General features: G+C 48.7%; 1 protein-coding gene across 4 annotated transcripts in view; it reads right to left on the bottom strand.

The window, feature by feature from the left end:
- Positions 1 to 16,156, bottom strand: part of WNT11 (Wnt family member 11) — a 29,060-nt gene extending 12,904 nt beyond the window's left edge. The window contains exons 1-6 of one of the 4 annotated variants that reach the window (XM_061351417.1): positions 13,039 to 13,147; positions 12,284 to 12,508; positions 3,081 to 3,316; positions 2,283 to 2,396; positions 2,119 to 2,198; positions 378 to 670 (exon numbers count right to left, since the gene is read on the bottom strand). In XM_061351417.1, the coding sequence (XP_061207401.1) occupies positions 378 to 670; positions 2,119 to 2,198; positions 2,283 to 2,396; positions 3,081 to 3,316; positions 12,284 to 12,508; positions 13,039 to 13,043 (953 nt within the window). In that variant the 5' untranslated portion in view covers positions 13,044 to 13,147. The other 3 variants (XM_061351419.1, XM_061351418.1, XM_061351416.1) reach the window with 3 other exon arrangements.
- Positions 16,157 to 22,746: the final 6,590 nt, after the last annotated feature.

Raw genomic sequence — 22,746 nt, forward strand, 5'->3', positions numbered from 1 at the left:
GTCGTAATGGAGTCAACACTTGCCTACTTAGAGGAGCCTTACAGTAGAGTAACAACTCATCACATCAGCAGTGACTGCAGGAAATGACTTGGAGAGTATCAACACAGCATAAAGCATCTGCTTGATCATTATAAGCTGTTGTGGAGGTGTGGGGGATTTCCAAAGGTATCTTGTGCCTGCCTGTATAATGCAAGGGATTGCAGCCCTTTTTTTTGACCGCAGCCATCGCTTAGGTATCTATAGACCATGCCATGTGCTAGAGTTACACTTGACCTGCACGCATATGGATATTTGCCTCTCATCCATACATGTTCCCCTCTTCCCCTTCCCTCTTTAGGGCTCAGAGCACAGTCAGCACCCACTGCAGAAACCCTCACCTGTCCTGGGTCCCGTGCGACCCCACTTTTTCATTCTTCATGCAGAAATCAGGCGAGCTCTGCAGGTAAATCAGCTCTGTCTCTTTAACCGGCCTGATATCAATATCCTTTGGCACGAGGTATTTGCGTGTGCCCATGGGGCGGTGAACGACCTTGGTGGCTGATAGATACTTGTTTTTGAGGTCCAATGCAATGTCTCGCAGCTCTTGAAGGCCTTTCCAACAGGTCTTGATAGAGCATGACCCAGAAACTCCATGGCACTTACATTTCATTTCAAGAGAGGCTTTCAAGACCTGCAAAAAGGAATGCAGGAGTTAGGAAATGCCCTTCTCTTACCTCCAAACAACTCATAAGCTTGCTAAAGAAAGCGCTTTCTTAGTAGGGTGTGCTATAGAAAAGGAATGCTGCTCTGATTTCTGCACAGTCACTCTAGAGTAGCTCCTGTGCAAAGGGAATGAGATACCAAACAACTCCTTGGTGATCACTATCATGGGATCGTGGAATAGTTAGGGTTATCGCAATACTGCTTTCACCAAGGTACTTTTGCAGCCACCAGACAGAAAAGCATTTTGTGTTTTGATCAGATATCTACAAAAGGGCTGCATTTTCCCCCCCTCTAAATTCCTAAGGAGCTGGAAATCAAAGCAATCCATTAAATATGCTATTAAACACCCATTTCTGCCCCCAGCAGCCCTTTGGGCAAAAGATGTTAAGGCTCAGATGAATTCAGGGCATTCTCACCCCTGCCTTTCTTCTGGCTACGGGGCCAGAAGAGCCTTTTACTTAGGTTCTGCACTGGTTTAATTGCAGTGGGACACTGGTAAGAAGGGCTGAATCCAGCAGCCATGGCAATGCTATGTCCCAAAAGAAGATTTTCCCATTGAAATCAAAACAAAAGCTTAAAACATTATGAAAAAATAAATCAGATAAAGTGGGAACAGTAAACACCCAGAGGAGGCAGGTTTGGCATGGCTGTGCTCTGCAAAGGTGAGTTCAGCCTGTAGCTACACAGGAAGCTGCCAATGAGCTTAGCATGCTCCAAGGTTTATCCTCTCCAGTGCCCTAGAAAGGTCCAAGCTGTGTGGTAGGACCAGCCTTGGGAACCACACTGCATCCCCAGAGATGGGTGCAGGGCTCAGCTTTACAGCCCCCTACTCATTTCTCCACTGTGTGGAGGGCTGAGATAGGGATTTACACCTCGGTGCACACCAAGCACTGCACATGGTAAGCATTATCCCTCTGCTGGATGCAAGCTGTTAAAAGCAGCTTCTGCCAGATATGGGAATAATCACTAGCAAAGCAGTTTGGAAAGGAAGACTCATCCCTCCTGGCTGCATGGGATGGCTGGGAGGGAGGCAGCTGCTGCTGGATGCATCTGGCAGATGATAATCCTCCACGCTTACACAGCACTTTGCCTGTGCAACGCCCTTGGCAGAGCATGACGGGACCCATCCCCACCACACCTCCTGGGGTATAAGCAAGCCAGAGCCATCCTTGGCTGTGGAGAGGGTGGCAATGAGACATCCCACCCATGGTTCTATATTATAGGGCTGATAACAGCATTCAGGACCTCCTGAGTCCCAGTGGGGGTTATAGCACCACAGTCTTCAGCAGGCCAAAGGAGTTCAGAGCAATGTGGGAGAAGCCTGCTCCTTTGCTAGCTGATAGAGACACTGAACCTAACAGCAACCGACCACTACGGATGATTGTACAAGTACAATAACTCTCGTGGATTTGTTACCTGTCTCCCTACTTCACTGTTGTGCAGATGCATCAGTTTATTGGCTTGTGATCCTGATTTTTTCATCTTCATGGGAGCATCTGAAAATTTGGACCCCATGATAAGACCATAGTTGAGGTTGTCTGCACATCCTCCCCATCGATACCCAGGTCCAGGTGTCTCACCTGGGATGGGACCACAGGAACAGCCAGGGAGGTCCCCGGTGGTGCAGGCTCTGGCAATGGTGTGGCTGATGGCAGCAGCAGAAAGGGCATACACAAATGCTGACTCCCTTGTGCCTGGAAGAGACAAGAATTCCAGCTCAGCATCCTGGGAAAGCAAGTCCCCTAACAAGTGATCCACACAATCTGTGCCCCATAAAGTAGCAAACAAACCAAGTCACAGCAGCTGAAACCTCTCATGGTGTCATTAACCTGAAGCATCACCTAAGTGAGCTCTTCAACATCATGCAACATCCCAACAGGACAAGGAGGCACATATAACTTGTCCGTCATGGTGTGATCTATTCTTGGAGCCTTTCCATGGACTCTCCTGCCTCCTTTTGTCACTGTGATGGATGCTGCTTGCCAGCAGGTCATGAAGCTAGCATGGGAGGCCACAGAGCTGCAGCATAAGCATGCAAGGATGCTCTGACCCATGAGATCTGACTGTGCAGCCTGCTGCTTGACAAGCCTGCATGCTCTGAGCAGCAGTTCCACTGCTGTAGGCAAGTGCACCATGACTCCTAATGAGATGAGTAGACCAGGATGGGGGCATGCTCTGTGGAAGACTTTGGACTGGAGACCACATGGGCATGACTGGCCCCATAACAATAAACATGGTCTCAGAGAACAGGACAACGAGGCTATGGAGTTCCTCAACATCCCCTTGGTAGCAAGACGCTTCCTGCCCCAGCACACATACACACGGTCACCGACTGACTCTACTCACTCATGTCCCTGGCTGACAGCAGTGCTGTTTACCTCTCTCTAAGTCCAGCAGGTAGTTAGGAGCCAGCTCAATGGAAGAGCAGTTCCACCTCATGTCCGAGAAGGTTTTACGGCAGGTCTTTATCACTTCCCGTGCCGCCTGGATGATGGTCTGCATTAGCTCCAGGTTGCTGCGGCACAGTTGTACCTGGGAAACCACCAAGCCTTCGAGCTGCTTGCAGTGCTGGGTTTGATTCAGGGCCAGAGCTGAAGGAGTCTTGGACAAGGCTCTGAGGAGGAAAACACATGCAAAAAGGCATTAAAACCTGCAAAAAATCCCAGTTAATCTTCAGGTCAATGTGAATTTCTCCATCACCTCCAGTCTAGTGAACTACAAATTAAGTTAATCTGGCTTCATTTTAGCTACCTGTAAATAGGTGCTTAGTTTAAGCTGGATAAGAAAGATAGGCAACTATGAAGAGTGATTTATCTCATCTAAAGTAGGTGTTTAAGGTAAGTGGGAAGAAACATCCTCTAGAAGTGCACTCTCCATCATCTCGGAGAGCCTGGACAAAGCTCCTGGGGCACATGCCAACTTGATTGAATGTGTAAATCCTTATGGGAAGGGTTTTTGCTGAAGACTGAAGAGGACAGACCCCCCAACAGAGTGAAAAATGACCCATCATTCCCACGATAACAGAAAGCTGGATCTTCCAAGACTGTGGCATTCAGAGGGGGGAGAGAAAGTGAAGTTGGTGTTATCAGCGTTTTGCATTCAGCATCTGTCTCACTCACTCTCTGAGGATTATACTAAATGTCATGTAATTAATTATGGAGAAAATCCCCTGCAAGGCCCAGGGAAAAGCCACCACATTTGCAAAACAGATGCTTTCCCTTAGCATTAACGCCAAGGGCCTTCACCAAATCCATCACTGCTGCATGTAGATAACTCTGTTTCTGTAGGCTCCAAAAACGTAGTGCGGAAGCACAATGAGAGTATGTGCAGGGAAAGCACATACTGAGGAGGGATCCGCCAGCACCAGGGAAGAAACCAACAGCACCCTAAAGACCTCACTGGTTCTTCTAGTGCGTAATTGCCAATGTTTCCAAGTGAAAAAAAAAACAGCAAATGCTGCCATGCATGGAATCATAAAATCATAGAATGGTTTGGGTTGGAAAGGACCTTAAGCTCATCCCGTTCCAACCCCCTGCCATGGGCAGGGACACCTCACGCTAAACCATGACACTCAAGGCTCTGTCCAACCTGGCCTTGAACACTGCCAGGGATGGAGCATTTACCACTCGTGCTCTTCTTCCCCAAGCACCCACAGCAAGCAGCAGAAGCCTGGTGTGTAACTCTCTTTGTATCTTTATGACCTGCTTAGGGTAGTCATAAATGTTATTCATTCCCATAAAACAACTTTCTAGCTGGCTGCATCAGTAACTGGCATCTGATCCTGGCAACACAAGTGCCTTAACACATATTTCCTTCTCTCCTTGTTAAATGTGTTGCCTTTCAGTTTCATCCTAAGCCATCTTGGTTAGTTTGGCTTATTAGCAGACACATTTCTGGGTGCATTTCACTTTATTACTGTAACATCCACATCCTTCAGAAGTTAAATGAGATGGAAACGGAGCTAAAATTGAGCCCTAACCAAGACTGTGGGTATTAGTTCTGATCTCCGGTTTTCAGGAAAACACATCTATGTTCCACCAGCTCCCTCAGGCTTGGCTTGAACCAGCTGCTGTGTATGTTGGAGCTCTCTCTGGGCTGTACATAACTGCTAACCCCAACCACTATTCCAGCTGGGAAAAGCTATGATCCTTGCTAGGGTCTGACTAGGTCTGCACTGACAAATTCCCAGGTGGCTGGAGTTTGGCTTTGCTGGCACCAGATGATCAGGTACAAACTTGGAAGGGAAACAACCACTCTGCTAGCTATGCAAATATATACATCATACATGTATTTAAAGAGGTCCATTAAATGTACAGCGAGCAGAAGTTTTGGCCAGTGAGTTTTAAGGGGAAGGGAAAGGGGAGTATTTAGTTGCCCTGTAGTTCATCTCAGTCCCTTGCCCACTGTTGTCCATGCAATGCTCCCTTATCTGAAGAGGGGCACCTTCAGAAGGCAACTCATCCTGACTTAGTTGTGACCCAGTGCTGGACCTGAGCTCATGCAGACGAAACCTACTTGTGACATTCTGGATGCTCAGGTATCTCAGATATATCATGTCCTTCAAGGTAGAGCCATAAGTCTTTGGACAATGTGAATATCACCTAGCTGGAACTCTATGGTTTGGACCTCATGGTAGTCCTTCAGGGTCCTCCTTTAGCCCATGGAAAGGAAAAGCCACATCTAGAGAGAGATTAACTTGACGTGCTTTGAAGATCTACAATAGGATAACATCATGCCCTAGAAGTGCTCATTTCTGCACTATAAAGGGAACCCCGGCATCGAGCTCAGATGCAGACATCTGGACTGCATAAGCGCAGAGCTGGGTGAGATGTGCCCAACCGCTAGCACTTGGCACCAGCAACCTGTGAAAACTTATCCCAGAAAGCCTATCAGCAACCCTCAGGAATGGGCTGAAACACAAATCAGACAAGAGGCCAAAGCAGCTCACCACCAATAGAGTTAAAATGACAAATACTTCAGCACAGCTTGTCCCTGCAGCAAAACAAGCAGGCAGGGGAAGGCAGCAAAATGAGAGATCTTCACATTCTGAGCTCCAGGTACATGAGGAATGCTTTGAGAGATGCTGCACTACAGGGCACCAGCTCAGTTTTCTAATCAGAGGTACCAAGTGATGCTTTAGAGGCCTTGGGATGTTTCTCTTAGTTCCTGCACCACATTTTCTAGTCCTGTATAGATGTCTTCAGCATCTTTAAAGGACCTTGAGGCCTACATTGAGGCACCTGGATCTCATCATTACAGACAAGTCTGGAACACCAGAAATAACCACTGGCAGGATGGAATGAGAGCTGAATTCAGACTGAAACTCATCCCCATTGTGATAAAAGGGGACGTGATACAACAAGATCATGTTATTACAGGTGGCCTGAAATGATCACCATTACAGAAGCAGATACATAATGCAACAAGAAAGAAATTTGCTTCGTGGAAGAGGGAAAACATCTGCCAGACAGTAAAAAGAGGAAGGACCATGGCCCCATTGAGGAGAGCTCACTAAATGGCAACAGTGGCTTTTTCCATTGAATGAACTGAGCTCCAGGGACCCCACCAGGAACAAAGATCCAAGAGGCAGAAAGGTGTTTTCTGAACATCTCCCAGGCCTGACCTTCGTGCCTTTGCTTGTGAGAACCTATAACTGGAAACATCTCCAAGCGTCGGGAGGAAAAAGTAAAGGGTAATGGAGATGGAAAAGAAAACTCACAGTTACTGCAGTTGCTTTCCAAGCCCAAAAAGTGCATCAATAAATCACGGATCAGGAATGCGAGGGGCCTATTAGGTCATCTAGTCCATGCCCTGACAGCACAGGTTTGCTCAGTCTCCGTCCTGCACTCAGAAACGTCTTCTCCACCCATTGCCGGTCCAAACCCTCCCCATGGAAAGGCACCAACCCTCCCTGCTCCCCACATTCTGGCAGCACCATGGACGGATGCCCACTGCCCACAAAGGATACTGATGGGAAGCAAAGTCCATTTGTGGGGCAGAGAAAAGGAAATCATCTTCCCCCAGAAAAGGCTTGTCCATGGTGGGATTTGGTGGTTTCTATCCCATCTCTATCCAGTCTTCATTGACCACCATTAATGGGAGTGGAACTGGAGCCGATGGGCCACAGTCAGCTTGAATAAAGCAGCCCTCAAGGGCATAGTCTGCAGAATAGCCTTTAGTCCTACATCTGGTGGCAAAAACCTGTTAAATACCTTTATCTGGACTCACATTTTGCCTGCCACCACTCTATAAATGCTGGTTTTCACTGTTTCCTCTTCCTAATGTCATGCTCTCCTCCCTTGATTCTCCTGCCCCATCTTTCATTCTCCAGAAAGCTGAGGACACTGGAGGGGATGATTGGGCTTTTTTATACGTACATATTTGACCCATCCCTTAAAATAAACAGCCCCCAAGCCAAACATCTCCTGCTTTATATATAGCATAGCAGAGCTTCCAACTGAAGTTATGGGTACTGACAGCAAATCATAAACGTAATTACAGAGGAAACATGATGCACGGATGGATCATGACTTTCATTTACTCTTTTAATTATCTCAGCAAGCTAATAAATTCATTCCGAAACATGAATGCTCCACAGTGTTAGGTCCTTTGAGAAGTATGGGCCCATTCCTGCAGATGTGAGGGGACTATTCATAGGAGAAACATCTTGGGATAAGTACCTTCAGATCTGAGCAGATATCAGTAAAAGCCATACATTATTCGGTTTGCAAGGACCACCGTGAGCACAAAACTGCTCCTGGCCAAGCCAAACAGAGGAAGAACTCATTGAATTGAGCAGTGAAGCACTGATGCCCTTTAAACCACCCTTAAAGGGTGGAAGGACCTTCTCTCTTTCTGATGTGGGCTCTCTCTGGAGGGCATCGTGCTTTCCTCCCTTATGTGATGTGACCCAAGAAAGGCCTCACACAAGGACTGTTAGTGAAACCACGAACTTCTCCTCCAAATTGTCCACTTTGTTTTCTGCGAAGGCACTCTTATGCTTAAACAGCTCGATCTCGCAGAGATTTGAGTGGGAAAAGAAAGATTTAAGCACAGTGAATTGTACAGTAAACTGTAATAAAGAGAGGCAGAGATTGAGTCTGTGGGTTTTTCACATTCAATCTCATTGAGGGATTTTAGTCTGCAGAAGCCTCATTCCCCCAGGTTTTCAACTGGAAAAGCCTTGCAGAACTGCTACAATAACCTTGTCCTGGTGACTGGAGGAGGCCCATGCTCCTACTGCCCTGCCCTGCGTTAGTTCTGGTATCGGGACCAACAAGCGCTGGAAAAGCCACCACATCCCACTGGTTCTGCAAAGAGTTTTTAAACAGAACAGCAAGATTTATATAGAAAAAAGAGGGGGAAGGGGGGAAGAAATGAGGAGGAGGCGGGGGGAACCAACCCAGAAGTAAAACCTTAAAATAAGAGCTGCTTTCAGACACGGTGCCAAATGCAGCGCTGGCAGCAGCGGGCACAGGGCTGTTGACTTCCCCCCGAGCTCCACTGAAGTGGATGCCAGCGGCGCGTTGGCTCCCCGAGCACTGGGGAAGGCCATGGAGCTTTGTCAAGTTTTCCCGAGCGAAGAGCAAACTTCAAAGCCGTTGTGTGTGTGTGTCCCCCCCTCTTTCCCTCGCTCCCCGTCCTGCAGTCCTTTCACAGCAGCTCATCTAGCAGCCCCTTTGCCAGGCAGACGGGCTCCTCGCAGGCGCCCGTGCCCCCATGTCCCAGCTCCCCCCTTCCCTGGTTAAAGGAGAGAAGCAGACGGTGCCGGGAAGCACAAACCCTTTCCATTCCCTCCCTCCTTGCTTTCTGCTGGCTGCAGAGAGGTGATGCTCGGAGCTGGGGGATATCCTGGGTTCACCAAAGTGATCCTGAAGTGCAGTGATTTAACCACGTGCAGCAAAGCTGGGCTGGCTCCAGAGGGCATGGGGCATGTCCAGGGCACCACAACAAGGGCTTCTCTCGAAGTGGCCAAGCTCCATGCATAAATGATGGGGTTCCTAATGCCATCAGTTGCTGTTGTGGGCTGATCCCCAAAGCCACACAACCACTTGCTCCAATGGGCTTCTTTACAACCGCTGTTGAAGGTGGATGATACTCAATACAGGGGGACAGTCCAACCTGTGTCCTGAACAGAGGAGATGCCAACCCCTAAGGAGACAGAAGTGTCTCAAAAACGACTTGGTGCCTGGACATCCCAACATCTGCAGACCTCTGGCATGCACATCTGGCTGCAGCTCCCTCTAGTGCTCATCTGTTTTTCAGCTCTACCCAAAAACGTTGCTTTGGCAACCTGCTTGGCCAAACTCAAGCTCCCCTAGCTAAAGGGGGTGCAAAGGGAGGTGGTAGTGTGACAAGAGTCCCTACAGGCATTGACACTAAGACATATCCCCTTGAAACCGATGGCTGCCTCACCTTCCTGTGCAAAACAATCCTTGAGGACCATGAAGTGATGAAACAAAACCCTGCCCAAGGATGGAAAATTGGCTGCAGAATGCAGCATGCAAAAATAAGACTTAGGGTCTTATATGCATTGAATTGAAAGGCTGCCTCTTCATGACAGCCCTGATCCTGCAAAGATCTGCCCACAGTCCATTAGTTCCCTGGATTTCAGATGGAAGAGGCCAAAATGCAATCTCTCCAGTAGCAAGAGCACGTTTATGAGCTGCTAACCATCCATGCACCAGGCTGGATACTCAACAGTGCATCTGTGGCAGGGAAGGGCACGGTGGCGATTCACAACCATGGGGGTCTGGACCATAGAACTCGTAAAACTAAGCCAACTAAAACAAAACAAATAACTCCCTTTTAGCTTCTCCCTGCTTCTACTAATTTATGGGGGGTAATTGTGTTACAGGGAAGCACTAAACAGCTGAACAGAGTGTTTTTCTTCTTCCTGCAATTACATCACACCCTGCATCGAAATTGGATTTCCTATCGCCTCTCATATCAGTCACTCCCTCTTCCCCAGGCTGGCAAAACCCACCCCCTTATCTTCCCCTTTCCCTCCCAAGCCCTCTTTGAAGCTCTCCCTGGCACCATGCCTACAACAACATCGCAGCGGGCAGACTGCTGAGACAAGCCTAAGACTGAAAACATCTCGTAGCACTTTCCTCCCTCTTCCTCCCGTCCCTTTTCCCCCCTCTTTCTCTATTCATGAGCATTGGAAAGGGCAGGGTTTGATTGTGCAGCACCCAGCATGTGAGTCCAGGTCTGTGATTGCAGCTCTGAGGTACTACTTCAGTAGCATCAATCTCTGTTTCATAAGAGTTTACCCATGGGGTTTCCAAGGATGGCACCCTACCCCCAGTGGTGGCAGGCAAAAGAGAGTGATGGGGAGGAGGGGAAAATTGGCCCATGTTTCCATAGAAAAACAAGGGTGGAGAAGTGAGGAAAAACAGCAAATGAAAGCAAAAGAAAAACCCCTATAATTCAGTGAGATCCCAACTGGCAGCATCCCAGTGGTGAAGTGCCCTGGGACAGGGAGTGCAGGTCCCTGCCAGGCTTTAAACAGGTGTGAGTGGAGCACATCTGGATGCAGTTCGTGCTTCAAATGCCACTTTAATCCTGGCTTTCATCTTCCCCACTCGCTCTGCGATAGGGGGGATATGTCTGCTGGGAAGGGGAGGAGCAGCAACTGCAGCGTCTTTCCTCCAACTGCTTCTCCCCCGTCCCCAAAAGCAACTCTTGCACTTAACCACTTACCAGCCAAAAAGCTGCTTTGGCCAGCAAAGTAATGGGGACCTTGTGCTGCTTTCCAACCTGTTTTTCATGTCTATGGCTTGTCACAATGCTATCAGGTTCCCTCTGAAGCTCGTCTCACCTCTGCCCTTTGGGGAAACTCAGGCTCTTTGCTCGGGATTAAGCATCTTGCTTATGTGGGACCCTAATGGCAAGTGTTTGAGAGAGCCCCTCCACTGATGTATGGGTCTGTACGTAAGTGCCCTGAGGAATCAGGGTGCCACAAACCAGCTTGATTACTGTGTTGCATAGAAATAAAGGTTCTGAGTGAGTCTGCCAGCTCATGGGCATGGTGATAAATGACCTGCAGAGAGGAGATGCCCACCCTGTGCAAGGTGCTGGATGTATATATATCTATCGCATATTTTAGACAGATGATAGATAGATACATAGATAGATGCAGAGCTGAGAGCCTAAATACTTAAGGAAGCCGACAGAAAGAAATAGCTGGGTTGTGTAATTTAGCCATGGTCACTACTACAAGGTGTAAAGCTAAGACAGTGAAGAGCAAATCAGATCCTGACTCTCCTGTGCTTCCAACATGATCCTTAGAGTATGGAGACAGCAAGTGAAAGATGCTCTAAAGTAGGCTGCCTATTCCTCCCCTCCAATCATGTGCATTTAAGCACTCTACAGAGGGATTCACCCTGCTTCTCTTTACAGATATAATTGTGGTCTCAAGCAGCTCCCTGCATCTCTTGACAGTTGTGCTGGATGTCTCTCTTTGAAGAGGACGAATTACCACCTGGAAGGTCATCTCTCCCCTGACTGCATGCAGGGCATTGAAAACACTGGTTCTAACAAGACATTTTAATCTGCAGATATCCAGATTTAAGAGAGCCTTTGTAAAAGGTGACTCCAGGAGAGCCTCAAATGACAATGATTGGAAGAGTGAAACGGGAATGAGAGGTAGCACAAGGCCAGTGTCATAAGGAGAACAAAGCAGGGACCTCTCATTCCGGTTTCTCCACCTAACCCAAAGATCCTCACCTCAACACGCTATACCCTACACAACAAACTCTTCCTGTCATTGCATTTAACTGGGCTTTTTCTTCTACGCAAGATGCTCATTTGGGGCTAGCCCACATCCCCTTCTTTATTCTGTGCACAGCTTCAAACCCGAGTAGAAAAAACAGATCACTCATCAAGGACACGAAACCAGATGGGTGCTGGAGGGGCTTGTTTGTTTATTTTGCAGCAAGCAACTAATTGATTGCTTGCTCAAGCAAAGAAATGAGATAGTGATGTTTTCACTTTGTTTGCAGTGACATTACCTCCGAGGAAACTCAATCCAGACTTGGCCACACTCCCTGGTATTTCTTCACCCTCCTTCCTCCCCCCTGCGTCGTTTTTAACACCCTTCATGAAATCCAAAGGTTAAAAGGTCCACAAAAAAAACACCCATGTTATCTGTCAAGCATCCCCTGTGGCTGGAGATTGGCGGCATTATTTTAGCAGCCGTCCCTATTGCTCTCATCTCCTACTCAGCACGACCAGCGGTCCCGGTGGGAGAGTTTCCCAGCGTGGTAGAAGTTAATGCTAGAAACTCCATGAAGTGGCTCATGTGAGCACTCAAGTGTGTGCTTTTCCTTGGGTATCAATGAGGGGAAGATAAAAAGAGAGCCTAAATCATGCATATTTTGGAAAGAAGATGGAGACATATTGTTAGCACAAGCCCCTAGTACACACACACTTGAAATCAATGAATGCCCGGAGAGACGCAGCGCTCGCTGCTCTTTAAACAGCTTCACAGCATGCCTCACATAGCAATAACTGGGGAGGAGAACAGCAATGCCTACAAAAGCTTTAAAAACACAGAGAGAGATAGGCAGGTACTTACATCCATTTTATCCCATAGCAAAGCCCCGTCTGCAGAATCAAGGACAGAAAACCAGCTAAGAAAAATCGTGGATTCGGCTTCATTTTCTCCACTTTCCCCCACTTGATGAAGGAAATCGGCTTCTCCAAAGGAAAAAGAATAACACAAAAAAGGGGTTTTCCTGATTTTCTGCACAACGTATTTCCCTTCAGTTTGGGTGTTGCTCGTCCTTGGGCATTGAACAACCTGAAAGGAGAGAGAAAGAACACGAGCCACGGTTAGCTCCGAGGCTGAGCGAGCCGTCGCAAGAGAGAGCTCTATTATCCCAATTGCAAAGGAGTGGTTTATGAATCACGAAGAGTTTGGATTCTCCCCTCTCAGTCCCCTCCCTCGCCAAGCCTTGATAGAACCTTCCGAGTCAACAGACAGACAAACCGTATGGCTTGAATTACACCCTGAGTTATGGTCTGATTGTGTGTTTCCATTTAACCCTGCACATGGCAAGGCTTTATTCACTGCTTCAGGTTTTCTATTCCCCCCTCTCTCTCCAAAAGGTTTGTGTAAAAAAAGAAAAGAAGATAAATCCTTAAACGAGCCCAAATTCATCTCTCTGGATTTCCCTCTTCATTCCTCTCCCTTCTTTTCCTGCAGAGAAGACAAATGATGGGAGCAGCACGGCCCAACTCAACGCAGGTGCCCGTGCCCTGCAGATGTTTCGGTCTGATCTGTTACAACAAAATGCCTTTTGCTCTTTTCCCTTCTGCTTTCCTTCTCACCTCATTAACTCTGCCTCTCACTCCTTCCAAGTCCTCGGGCACCTGGAGCTCACGGAAAAGGCTGCAACTCCGTAAACATGAAATCACGTTTCTGTCTCTAGGGAGCATCCAGGAGGACACAAAAGCTCCCAAGGATCCTTCCTCCCTCTGCCTTTTACTGTTGTTGTTCCCTTCGTCAGCCCAAACACACAAACAAACCAGGTGCAGGGCTTAAACTCTTAGAGAAGGGTTCCTCTGTGTCTCCAGGGCACTGCTTGCTTATTTTAGCAGGGGTATTAATAGCAGTAAATGGGTTTCCCTTCACTTATTCACTTCAGACACCGCTCCAGGCTGCTCTTTGTGGTCTTTGCGGTGATTTCCCACCCCAGCTGAAAGCCAATACTAAAATAAACAGAAAACCCTGCCTGCCACATTGCGCCTCGGGAGTCGCACTGCATGCTGGCATCCCCCCTCATTGCACCCTCAGAGGGGTTCGGGTTAGGACTGGGAATGGCTGGATCAGTCGGCATCACTTCGGCAAACCCCTTACCCTGGGAAAAGCACATCCCACCTGACCCCAAGCTTGGGATTTGTCCCATATGCAGCTTTCTGCCCCAATAGCTCAACTTTGGGAGCAATTGGGTTGGGGGAAGGCGTACTTTGGGGTGTTTTCTCTGCTATCTGCAGTGTATTTTTCCATTCAGGCTCATTTTTGGCTACCCAAATCCCAGCGCCTGGTGTAAAGGGTTACTAGAGAAGTGCTGTTATTACAAAGGATTTTAATAACCTCTAGGGGCAAGTTCCCTGTTCCCTTGAAGTCCGAGACAAAACTGAACTGACTACAAGGGAGGCAGGATTTCATCACTATGGGTTGTTTTTCCTTAATGCCTGCTTGGATTTGGGTTCAATGTGTCCCTTGGAGGCAGCGCTCCCGCGAGCATTCAGGCATACTCCTTGTTTCAGGGTATTTCTATATCTCTTAATCTCTGCAAGCTCTTTTCTTCCCACCCCTCCATGAGCACACTGGAAACCTTCAGCCCTTAATCCTGCCCATGCCTTTTAGTGTCCATTTAGATATTTCAGACCCCTTATCTCCCTCTGCTGAATTGCTGAACAGCACAAGAGTCGGGTGTAAAATGTCTCAGATGCTCTAAAACCCTCTCGCTAACCCTGACCAGACAACATCACCCTCTGCTTTACCCCCTACCTTAAAGAAAACACTCTGGAGGATGTTTCCGACCCCCAGGGAGGAATAGAAGTGATGTACCCCCCCTATGCCCATTCTAAGAGCTGCAAGCTTGGCCTGCAATCGCACCCCTGTTACTTGGGGAGGTAATAATGCCTTTTTCCACTCAGCCCAGCACAGGTTACGTTTGCAAGAGGAATTTGCAAGGGGAGGGGAAGGAGACTCTTAGGGGCAGACGTGATGTTTACAGCTCTGGAGAGCTCTGGGTCACTGATCAAACCGGCAGCAAGTGGCCTGTGGGCTCCTAAAAACTGGAGCTGGTTTTAGCTCAATGCTCTCTTTTCTCTTTACCCGAGGCTGTCTGCAGCCAGCCCCACTCCCGTGCACTGAGAACGCTCCCATCCAACACCTCCAAGAGTCTGATCCCAAAGATAGGAATAGGCAATATGAATTACATAGAAATGTGTGCGTATCCATCCCATTTTTCCAGCTTTCCCACCCAAGAAGGAAAGATTCACCTGAACCTGGTGCCAGCCTCCAGTTCTCCCCCAGGTGTAGCACATCCCCAGTTGACCTGCAGCAAGGATGGGGAGCTGGGACAAGCTGATTCCAGCCCCCGGGTCTTCCCTCCCTGTGCAGCCTTTCCTCTCCTTTGCAGCTCCCTTCTCCATTGCAACCCCCATGTGTCCCTTGCACCCTCTCCCTTGCAGCCCCTGCATTTTAGGTATCCCCATACCCTTCTCCATCTTCCACCTCTCTCTCAGGCTCCAGCTCTCCCCTCTCACTTCAACCCTCAGATGGGACCTTTGCAGCCCCTCTCCCATGCAGCACATCCATCTCAGGTCTCTCTATACATTGTGGGTCTCTTTCTCCCTTGCAGCCCTTAGGTCCCCCCTTTCTCCTGCACCCCAAAAGGTCCCAAGTTTCTGAGTCTCCTCCCTCCCTTCACCCCCCTGCTGTCCTCTCTCCCTGTATCCCCCTGGGGTCTCCCTTCTCCCTTGCAGCCCTCAAACCTCCTCAATCCGTGCATCTCCCCGGGTCTCCCTTTTCCTTTGCAGCCTCCAAGACTCACCTTTCCCTGCATTCCCCTGGGTCTCCCTTCTCTCTACATCCTCCCTCTGCAGGGTCTCCCCTCTCCTTTGCAGCCTCCAAACCTCCTATACCCCTATATCCCCTTGAGTCTCCTCTTTCCTTTGCAGCCTCCAAGATTCACTTTTCCCCGTATCCCACCGGGTCTCATTAATCCCTGCACCTCCCTCCCGAGGTCTCCCATCTCCCTTGCAACCTCCAAGCCACCCCCCCCCCCCCCCAGTCTCTTTGCCCTCCTCTTGGCCACCCCTTCAGCGTTTCGGGGTGCTCCATCCGGTCACTCCCCGCTCCCCCATACCCCAGCAGCGGCTCGTACCCCGCTTACCTGCACCCGTGCCGGGGCTGCGCGGGGTCCGGACCGGCTCTGGCGGGGCAGCCCGCGGAGCCTCCTTATATGCGGCCCCCTCGGCTTTGATATGCGGCGTGATGTCAGCCCGGATTAGCATAACAAAGGGCTCCGCGCCCCGCGCATCCCCCCGCGGGCAGGGCAGGGGCTCCGCTGGGCTTGAGTTATCCCCCCTTGGGGATCGTTTTCCCCCCTCCCTCCCCTCTGCCCCACCGAGGGGCCGGGAGCCGGTGCCGCAAGTGCTACGGGCGTTATTGTAATGAGCGGTTAATGATTAGCAGCAGAAATCGCTCGTTCGTGTGGTCACCGGAAACTTTCCGCCGTTACCTCTCCCGAGGGCGCTCAGCGCTTTGCTGCGCTCCGCAATTACAGCACAAAGATAGTTTTCATGCCGTCAGGTGGATTTCCTTCTCCGGGCATTGAGGAAATCAGTGCCCGGCACTGCCCCCGCGGGGTGCGGGTACTCGTCCTGCCGAGCCGGGTCCTGCCGCAGCCTTCGGGGTCCTCAGCCTCCTGCTCTTTGATCTGGCTTTAAAGCGGTGGGATAGCTCAGATGTTGAGATCGGGGGTTTGATTTCACGGCAGGGTTGGGGATGCGGGTTGCATGGTAGAGGAAAAGGATGAAAAAGATAGAATTAAGAAAAAAAAAAAAAGAAGAAATGGAAATAAAAATGAGACAGAGAAAATGAGGAAGAGAAAAAAAGGAAAAAAAGGAGAAAATTAAAAGGAAAAGGGGAAAAAGGAAAAGGTGAAAAAGGAGGAAATGAAAAGGAAAAGAAAAAGAGATTAAAAAAAAAAGAAAAATAGAAAAGGGAAAGAGAAAAATGAGAGAAAAGATAAAAATGAGAAAAGGAAAAGAAAAAAGAGAAGATAAAAAAGGAAAATGAAGAGGGGAAAAAATGAAAAGAAAGGGAATAAAGAAAAAGGAAAAGGAGAAAGAAATGAAAAAAGGAAAAGGAGAAATTAAAAAGGAAAAGAAAAAGAAAAATAGAAGAAAAGGAAAAGCAAAAGTACAAAAGGGAACAGGAAAATTAAAAATTGGAAAAGGAAATGGACAGGAGGAAAGGAGAAAATACAAAGGAAAAGGAGAAAGGGAAAAAGAGGAAAAGATAAAGAGAAAAGAAAAAGAAAAGGAAAAAGAAAGGTTAAGAAAAAATACCCTTAAGAAAGCAAAGCACAGCTGGCTCCTCAGCCTCAAACCTCATGAGCCTGTGTCAGCTGTGGACTGCACTAACGGGTGCTGGTTGCGAAAGCACCGGTGTCATTTTGACCACTGAGTGTAACTGTGACTGTCAGGTGGAAGGAAAGAGCAGAATAAATGCTTTAGTCCCAGGACCAGAGACCCAGAATACATTTCCTAAAGGTCTATTTTGGGAACAGCTATTTATACAGCATCATATGTTTATGTGTGTGTCCCTGTGCCGGAAAGATCGTGTTCATATACACAGGTCGCTAATGGGCTTTCCTATGTGAACAGCAAAGAACGCTGTACACACAACCCCAAGCTCCCCAAGGCACTATATTCCTTATTTAAGACCCGGTTTTGCCAGCAGCTTTGCACAGTGTGTCCATTTTTCTATGTGTGACAGCTGCCCATAAGTGCTCAGACTGCTACAAACCCCCATTTCCACCCCAGTGCCCCCCAGATACATGTACCTACAAGGAGGAGGTTTTGTCAGGGTTCTCCAAGGAGGACTTATTTACACTGCCTGGAATATCAATTGCGGTCCAAATGCCCTGATTTCTATACAAACAGCCTTTTTCCATATTACCTTAATCTTTAAAAGGGCTGCTGGGGAAATGTGGTTGTTATTAATCAATAGGAGCAGAAGTAGTGAGTAGCGGTAGTCATAATAGTCATGATCTTGCAGGAGGCACCTGCTGTGCTTGGAGCTGTGCAGACACAACACACCAAGGCAAGTCCTACCACCAGCCCTCCATGGTCTAAATACAAAGGCTATGAGCTGAATGGCCCAAAACGATGGTGTGGAGGAGGAACATGGAAAGGAGAAGATGGTTCTGCATGGTTGTCTTGAGCTCTAATGGTTTGTTAAGGTTTCTTTTGAGAGGACAACATGCTGGGGAACCATAAATAATGGTGCTAGGAGCAGAACTATCTGCTTGTCCACAGTGTTCATCCAGACAGAAGGACGTAGCAGGCAGAAGCCAAAAGGTGGGATAAAGAGTAAGAAACCAGAAAGCTAGTGAGAAAGGATGTATACATGAAGGATAGCACCACAGAATCATAGAATGGTTAGGGTTGGGAAAGACCTTTAGATCATCTGTGTTCTGGACTAACCCCATGTGTATAGTGGTTATTCAGGAAGAGCTTTAGGAACTGTAAAACCAACCAAAACCTTTAATCTGAGACAATTTTGCACAAAGAGAAGCCCCCCCCCAGGCCCTGTGCTATGAAATTTCAGCACATGTTCAATTCCTTTTAATTTCTATGTGACCCTGTGTGCTTTAAATGCTTCAATGAATCAGGACTGCCACAGCAGGAACACCGCAGATCTTTGTCTCCTGCACCTCATGCACACAGTGGCGCCCGGTGGCAAAGCAAAGATGCTTTTGGGGCACCTGGAAAGTGAGGAGATACATATGGGGTTTCATTTCTAGCAATCATTACCTTTCGCACTGCTTCTATGAGTCAAAGCTATAGCAGTTTTCACCATTAGAAGATAACTTGAGTCACCATATTCCAGGCTTTCTCATGAAAGAGAATTCACCACATCAGTGTGGCAATAAATAAATCAGAGCTGGGTTTCCAAATGCATTTAACCCTGGGGATACAAGTGGTTGCTGAGCAAACAACCCTTTTTGGCTTTGCAGCTCCATGTCCCTCTTGTGCCTCTGCCCCAGAGCTGGATCAGGGCTGCAGGGGGGGTCTCCCCTTCACACAGCAGAGGGGCAGGATCCCCTTCCTGAGCTGCTGCTCACGCTCTGGGGGTGCACCCAGCACACGGGGGGGTTCTGGGCTCAAGCGCTCACTGAAGCCGGGTCATGGGGAGCTTCTCCTCACCCAGCACCCCAAGTCCTTCTCCTCAACCTGCTCCATCCCATCTCCCCCATCCTGTGTTTGTGCTGGGATTGCCCTGACCCAAGGGCAGGACCTTGCCCTTGGCCTGGTTGAGCTCCATGAGGTTCACACGGTCCCACCTCTCCAACGTGCCCAGGTCCCTCTGGATCCCATCCCTTCCCTCCAGTGGGATGACATGCTGAGGGCTCATACTGCATCCCTAAACCCACAGGCCCACCCATGCTGTTTCAGTAGCATCATTTATCAGTCATTTCTATGCATGTGTCTCCTCACCCTTTCTTCTACTTCCATCCTGCCTACAGGAGAAGGCCCTCTACGGATGACTCAGGATAACATTAAACATATGCAGAACCGGGACTGAAGCATAAACTCTCCTGGAGCAGGCGGCTGTGCTCCTTTATTTAACAAATCTCTATAGAGCTGTGCCAAGTCGTGGCACTCTGCAAATATTTATCAATATGACATAGTTATGTGCACTGTGGGCTGTGGTATTAGGGTTTTATCAGTGAGTTTCAAGATGCTGTGAGCTATGAATGAGCTATGAAAGCCATCACACCCGCAGAGGGGTTAGGATAGCACTTCACCCAGTGTCGGGGTGTGCTCTGCATGTGAAGCTCAAAGGAGCCATTGATAAATGTCCCGGAGGGGGGGGTTAAACCATAGAGCTGGGAATGGTGGCTGGAAGGTTCCATATGGCAGCACAGCCAGGGACAGGATGCAATTCCTCCCTTTTAAACAAGTATTCTGGCCATCTTCAGACATAGGCTTCAGCTATAAATAGAGATAACTTCAGGCTAATGGTCATTTACCAGTCTGGCTCACAACCAGCATGGGAAACTGAGCTCTGGTACCCAAAACAGGATGATCACATCCACACATTCGGAAATATCTACCTTAATTCCCCCAAGCCCTGCCAGATTTTACTGAGCAATGCCTATTAATGATGAATTAGATGTCAGTGACAGGTCTGTGCTCTTGACCCTGTTCAGTTACTGGTTTCACACAATCCCAGACTGGTTTGTGTTGAGGGGACCTTAAAGCTCCTCCAGTTCCAACCCCTGCCACGGGCAGGGACCCCTTCCACTGGAGCAGCTTGCTCCAAGCCCCTGTGTCCAACCTGGCCTTGAACACTGCCAGGGATGGGGCAGCCACAGCTTCTCTGGGCACCCTGTGCCAGCGCCTCAGCGCCCTCACAGGGAAGAGCTTCTGCCTAAGAGCTCAGCTCAGTCTCCCCTCGGGCAGGTTCAAGCCATTCCCCTTGGCCTGGCCCTACAGGCCCTTGTCCCAAGCCTCTCTCCAGCTTTCCTGCAGCCCCTTTAGGGAGGAGCAATGTGTGAGCATCTATCACATCACTGCTGTGCCTGTGGAGGGGATGCAGCTGCAGTTACACCTGGGTGGTACACGGCAACTCTGAGGGAAATGATGGAAATGGGGTTTTTGTCCCAAGAAGGTGCAGTCAGAGGGAGGTGAATGCTCTGTGGTTCTTGTAGAGCCTGAACCGTGGTGACAGAGGCCAGATCTTACAGAGCTCATAGACAAACTCCTTTGTAGCTATAGCATGGACAGCTTTAAAAGGGGATGAGGCCACAGTTTATCCTCCTCTGGCATGCAAAGCCATCCCTATAAAGCAGCAAGATTGCAGCAACCTGAGATTTCTCCCCCACCAGACACCTTACAGAAGATTACAGCATTTTCCAGGGTAAAATGCAAGCCTGCAGCCTCACAGCTCTGCTTTATTCTGCCCCTTTCCTCCTCCTACCCTGCCGTTAAGTAACAGAGATTTTCGTGCACTAACACCCTGCTTACCTGCCTGTAAAGGGATTGCATTCAGACCCACAGCCACAGCTCATTTTCCCTATATTTCAGTGCTGTTTGTCTCCCTCACCTTGTCTTTAATACCGTCACTCATCACCTATGCTGCAGGAGTGCCCAGTCCCTGCCCAGTCCAAGCCACGGCAGTGGCCAGCTCTGGTCCCACTGCACCAGCCCAGTTCCCATCACCATCCAAAGGAAAACCAAAGCAGAGCTTCATGACTCTTGCACCATTTGGCTGCAGACCATGCGAGCCTGACTGGGACTGAGCAGAACACGCTTCCCTTCCGGACCAAAGGTCCCACCCCTACCCCAATGCTGCCTTTAAAAGGCCTCTATCCTAATAAAAACCAGCTGTCAGCTCCTCTCTCCAAAGCTGAAGGATCCCTTCAGGGTGGGGTAGTGCTTTCTCTTCCCTATGAAGCCCAGTAACCCCTGCTTTGCTACGGTGCTGTGAGACCCCCTCACATGGGGGCTTAGCAGTGGGTGCATAATTAATAACAGTGATTCGCAAGAGTGAAGAGATGGAGACCGACTGGAAAGATTAAAATGCCTGAATAGCCTCTTTGGAATAGAGGGAATAGCGATAAATATTCAGGGGAGCATCTGCCATTATGGTCCTGGCTTTGCAAGTGCTGGCTGAGAGTAAAAACACCTCATCTGTGAGCAAGACATTTGTTAGACATCCCTATTTCTGACCAGCTTTAACCTCATCCCTGATCCCAACATCCATTCTGACTCTGTAGTGGGAAGCAGGGACCAGGAGAGAGCTGCGCCAGGTTTTGCTCTGACTCAGTGGGTATTGGGACCACCTCATGCAAGGCAGAATGAGGGCCAGGTTATCCAAAGGGCTTTTGGAGAGGTTTTCAAACAAGTTTCCTTGCAGGAAAGAAGGTGGACCTTAGGCTGTCGAAGCTCCTGGGAAGCTATTCCAATGCTGTTTGTGTGCACATCCCTCAAACCCAGCTGTGACGAAAGGGGTTGAACACTCCTAAAGATCCAGTCATGACTTTGCTGATGGGACACATTTTCAGGCAAGGCAGAATAAAGCAAAACCAAGATGAGACACGGGTCACTTTGGTTCATTGCAATCCATGGACTGAATGGAGAACCTACAGCACTCAGAATGGGAAGGACCCCAAAGCCCCGTCTTAGCCAAGTATTTCTATTTGCAACTGTGAGAAAAAGCTGCTTTTTTGATAGAGATTGGGAACAGAAAGGGAATTAATGGCATAATCACACCGTGACCTAATTGACAAGAGCTGGAAAGGTACCAGGCAAAGTACAATGCTTTGAAACTAAGCTGGGAACCGTTTGGACAAGGAAAATCTGTCCCAGATGAATCTGCTTTATGGATCATGGAATCCCAGATTGGTTTGTGTTGGAAGGGACCTTAAAGCTCACCCAGTTCCAACCCCCTGCCACAGGCAGGGACACCTTCCTCTAGAGCAGGTTGCTCCAAGCCCATCTCCCAAGAACCTGGCATTTTGTTTTCTTAGGCACACTTTAAGACATCCTTCAGACTTTCTTAAGCCATCCCAGCTTGAGCTATCTTCCACGTAGTTTTATTAAGGAATTGATCTTCCAGGTACAAACCCCCTTCATCGTTTCCCAGAAACACCCAGACTTGGGTTCTTAACTAAAGCTACCAGGAAAAACCTGGAGATGAATCCTTTCTGTTGAAAGCACTGATTTCTTTTCCTGAGTGATTTCTTCCTGATCTTGGTGTGATTTGTCTCAGATTCCACCTTCTTGGTTCAGATAGGCTTCCTGTTTACTGACAAACACCTGATTACAGGCTTTGGTTCATCTTCCATGACGGAGCATGTCAATCATGAAAACTTTGTGAATTAAGTACTGATCAAGATAGAGCACTTTAGAACCATAGAATTATAGAATCATAGAATGGTTTGGGTTGGAAAGCACCTTAAGATCATCCAGTTGCAACCCCCCTGCCATGGGCAGGGACACCTCACACTAAACCATGGCACCCAAGGCTCTGTACAACCTGGTCTTGAACACCGCCAGGGATGGAGCATTCACAGCTTCCCTGGGCAACCCATTCCAGTGCCTCAGCACCCTCACAGGAAAGAGCTTCCTCCTTATATCCAACCTGAACTTCCCCTGTTTAAGTTTTAACCCATCACCCCTTGTCCTATCACTACAGTCCCTAATGAAGAGTCCCTCCCCAGCACTCCTATAGGCCCCCTTCAGATGCTGGAAGGCTGCTATGAGGTCTCCACGCAGCTTCTCTTC

This window comes from Neopsephotus bourkii, unplaced genomic scaffold (genome assembly GCF_033783945.1).
Source record: "Neopsephotus bourkii isolate Nb327-2 ecotype Australia unplaced genomic scaffold, CSIRO-AGI_Nbou_v1 NB_580, whole genome shotgun sequence".
NCBI lineage: Eukaryota > Metazoa > Chordata > Aves > Psittaciformes > Psittacidae > Neopsephotus > Neopsephotus bourkii.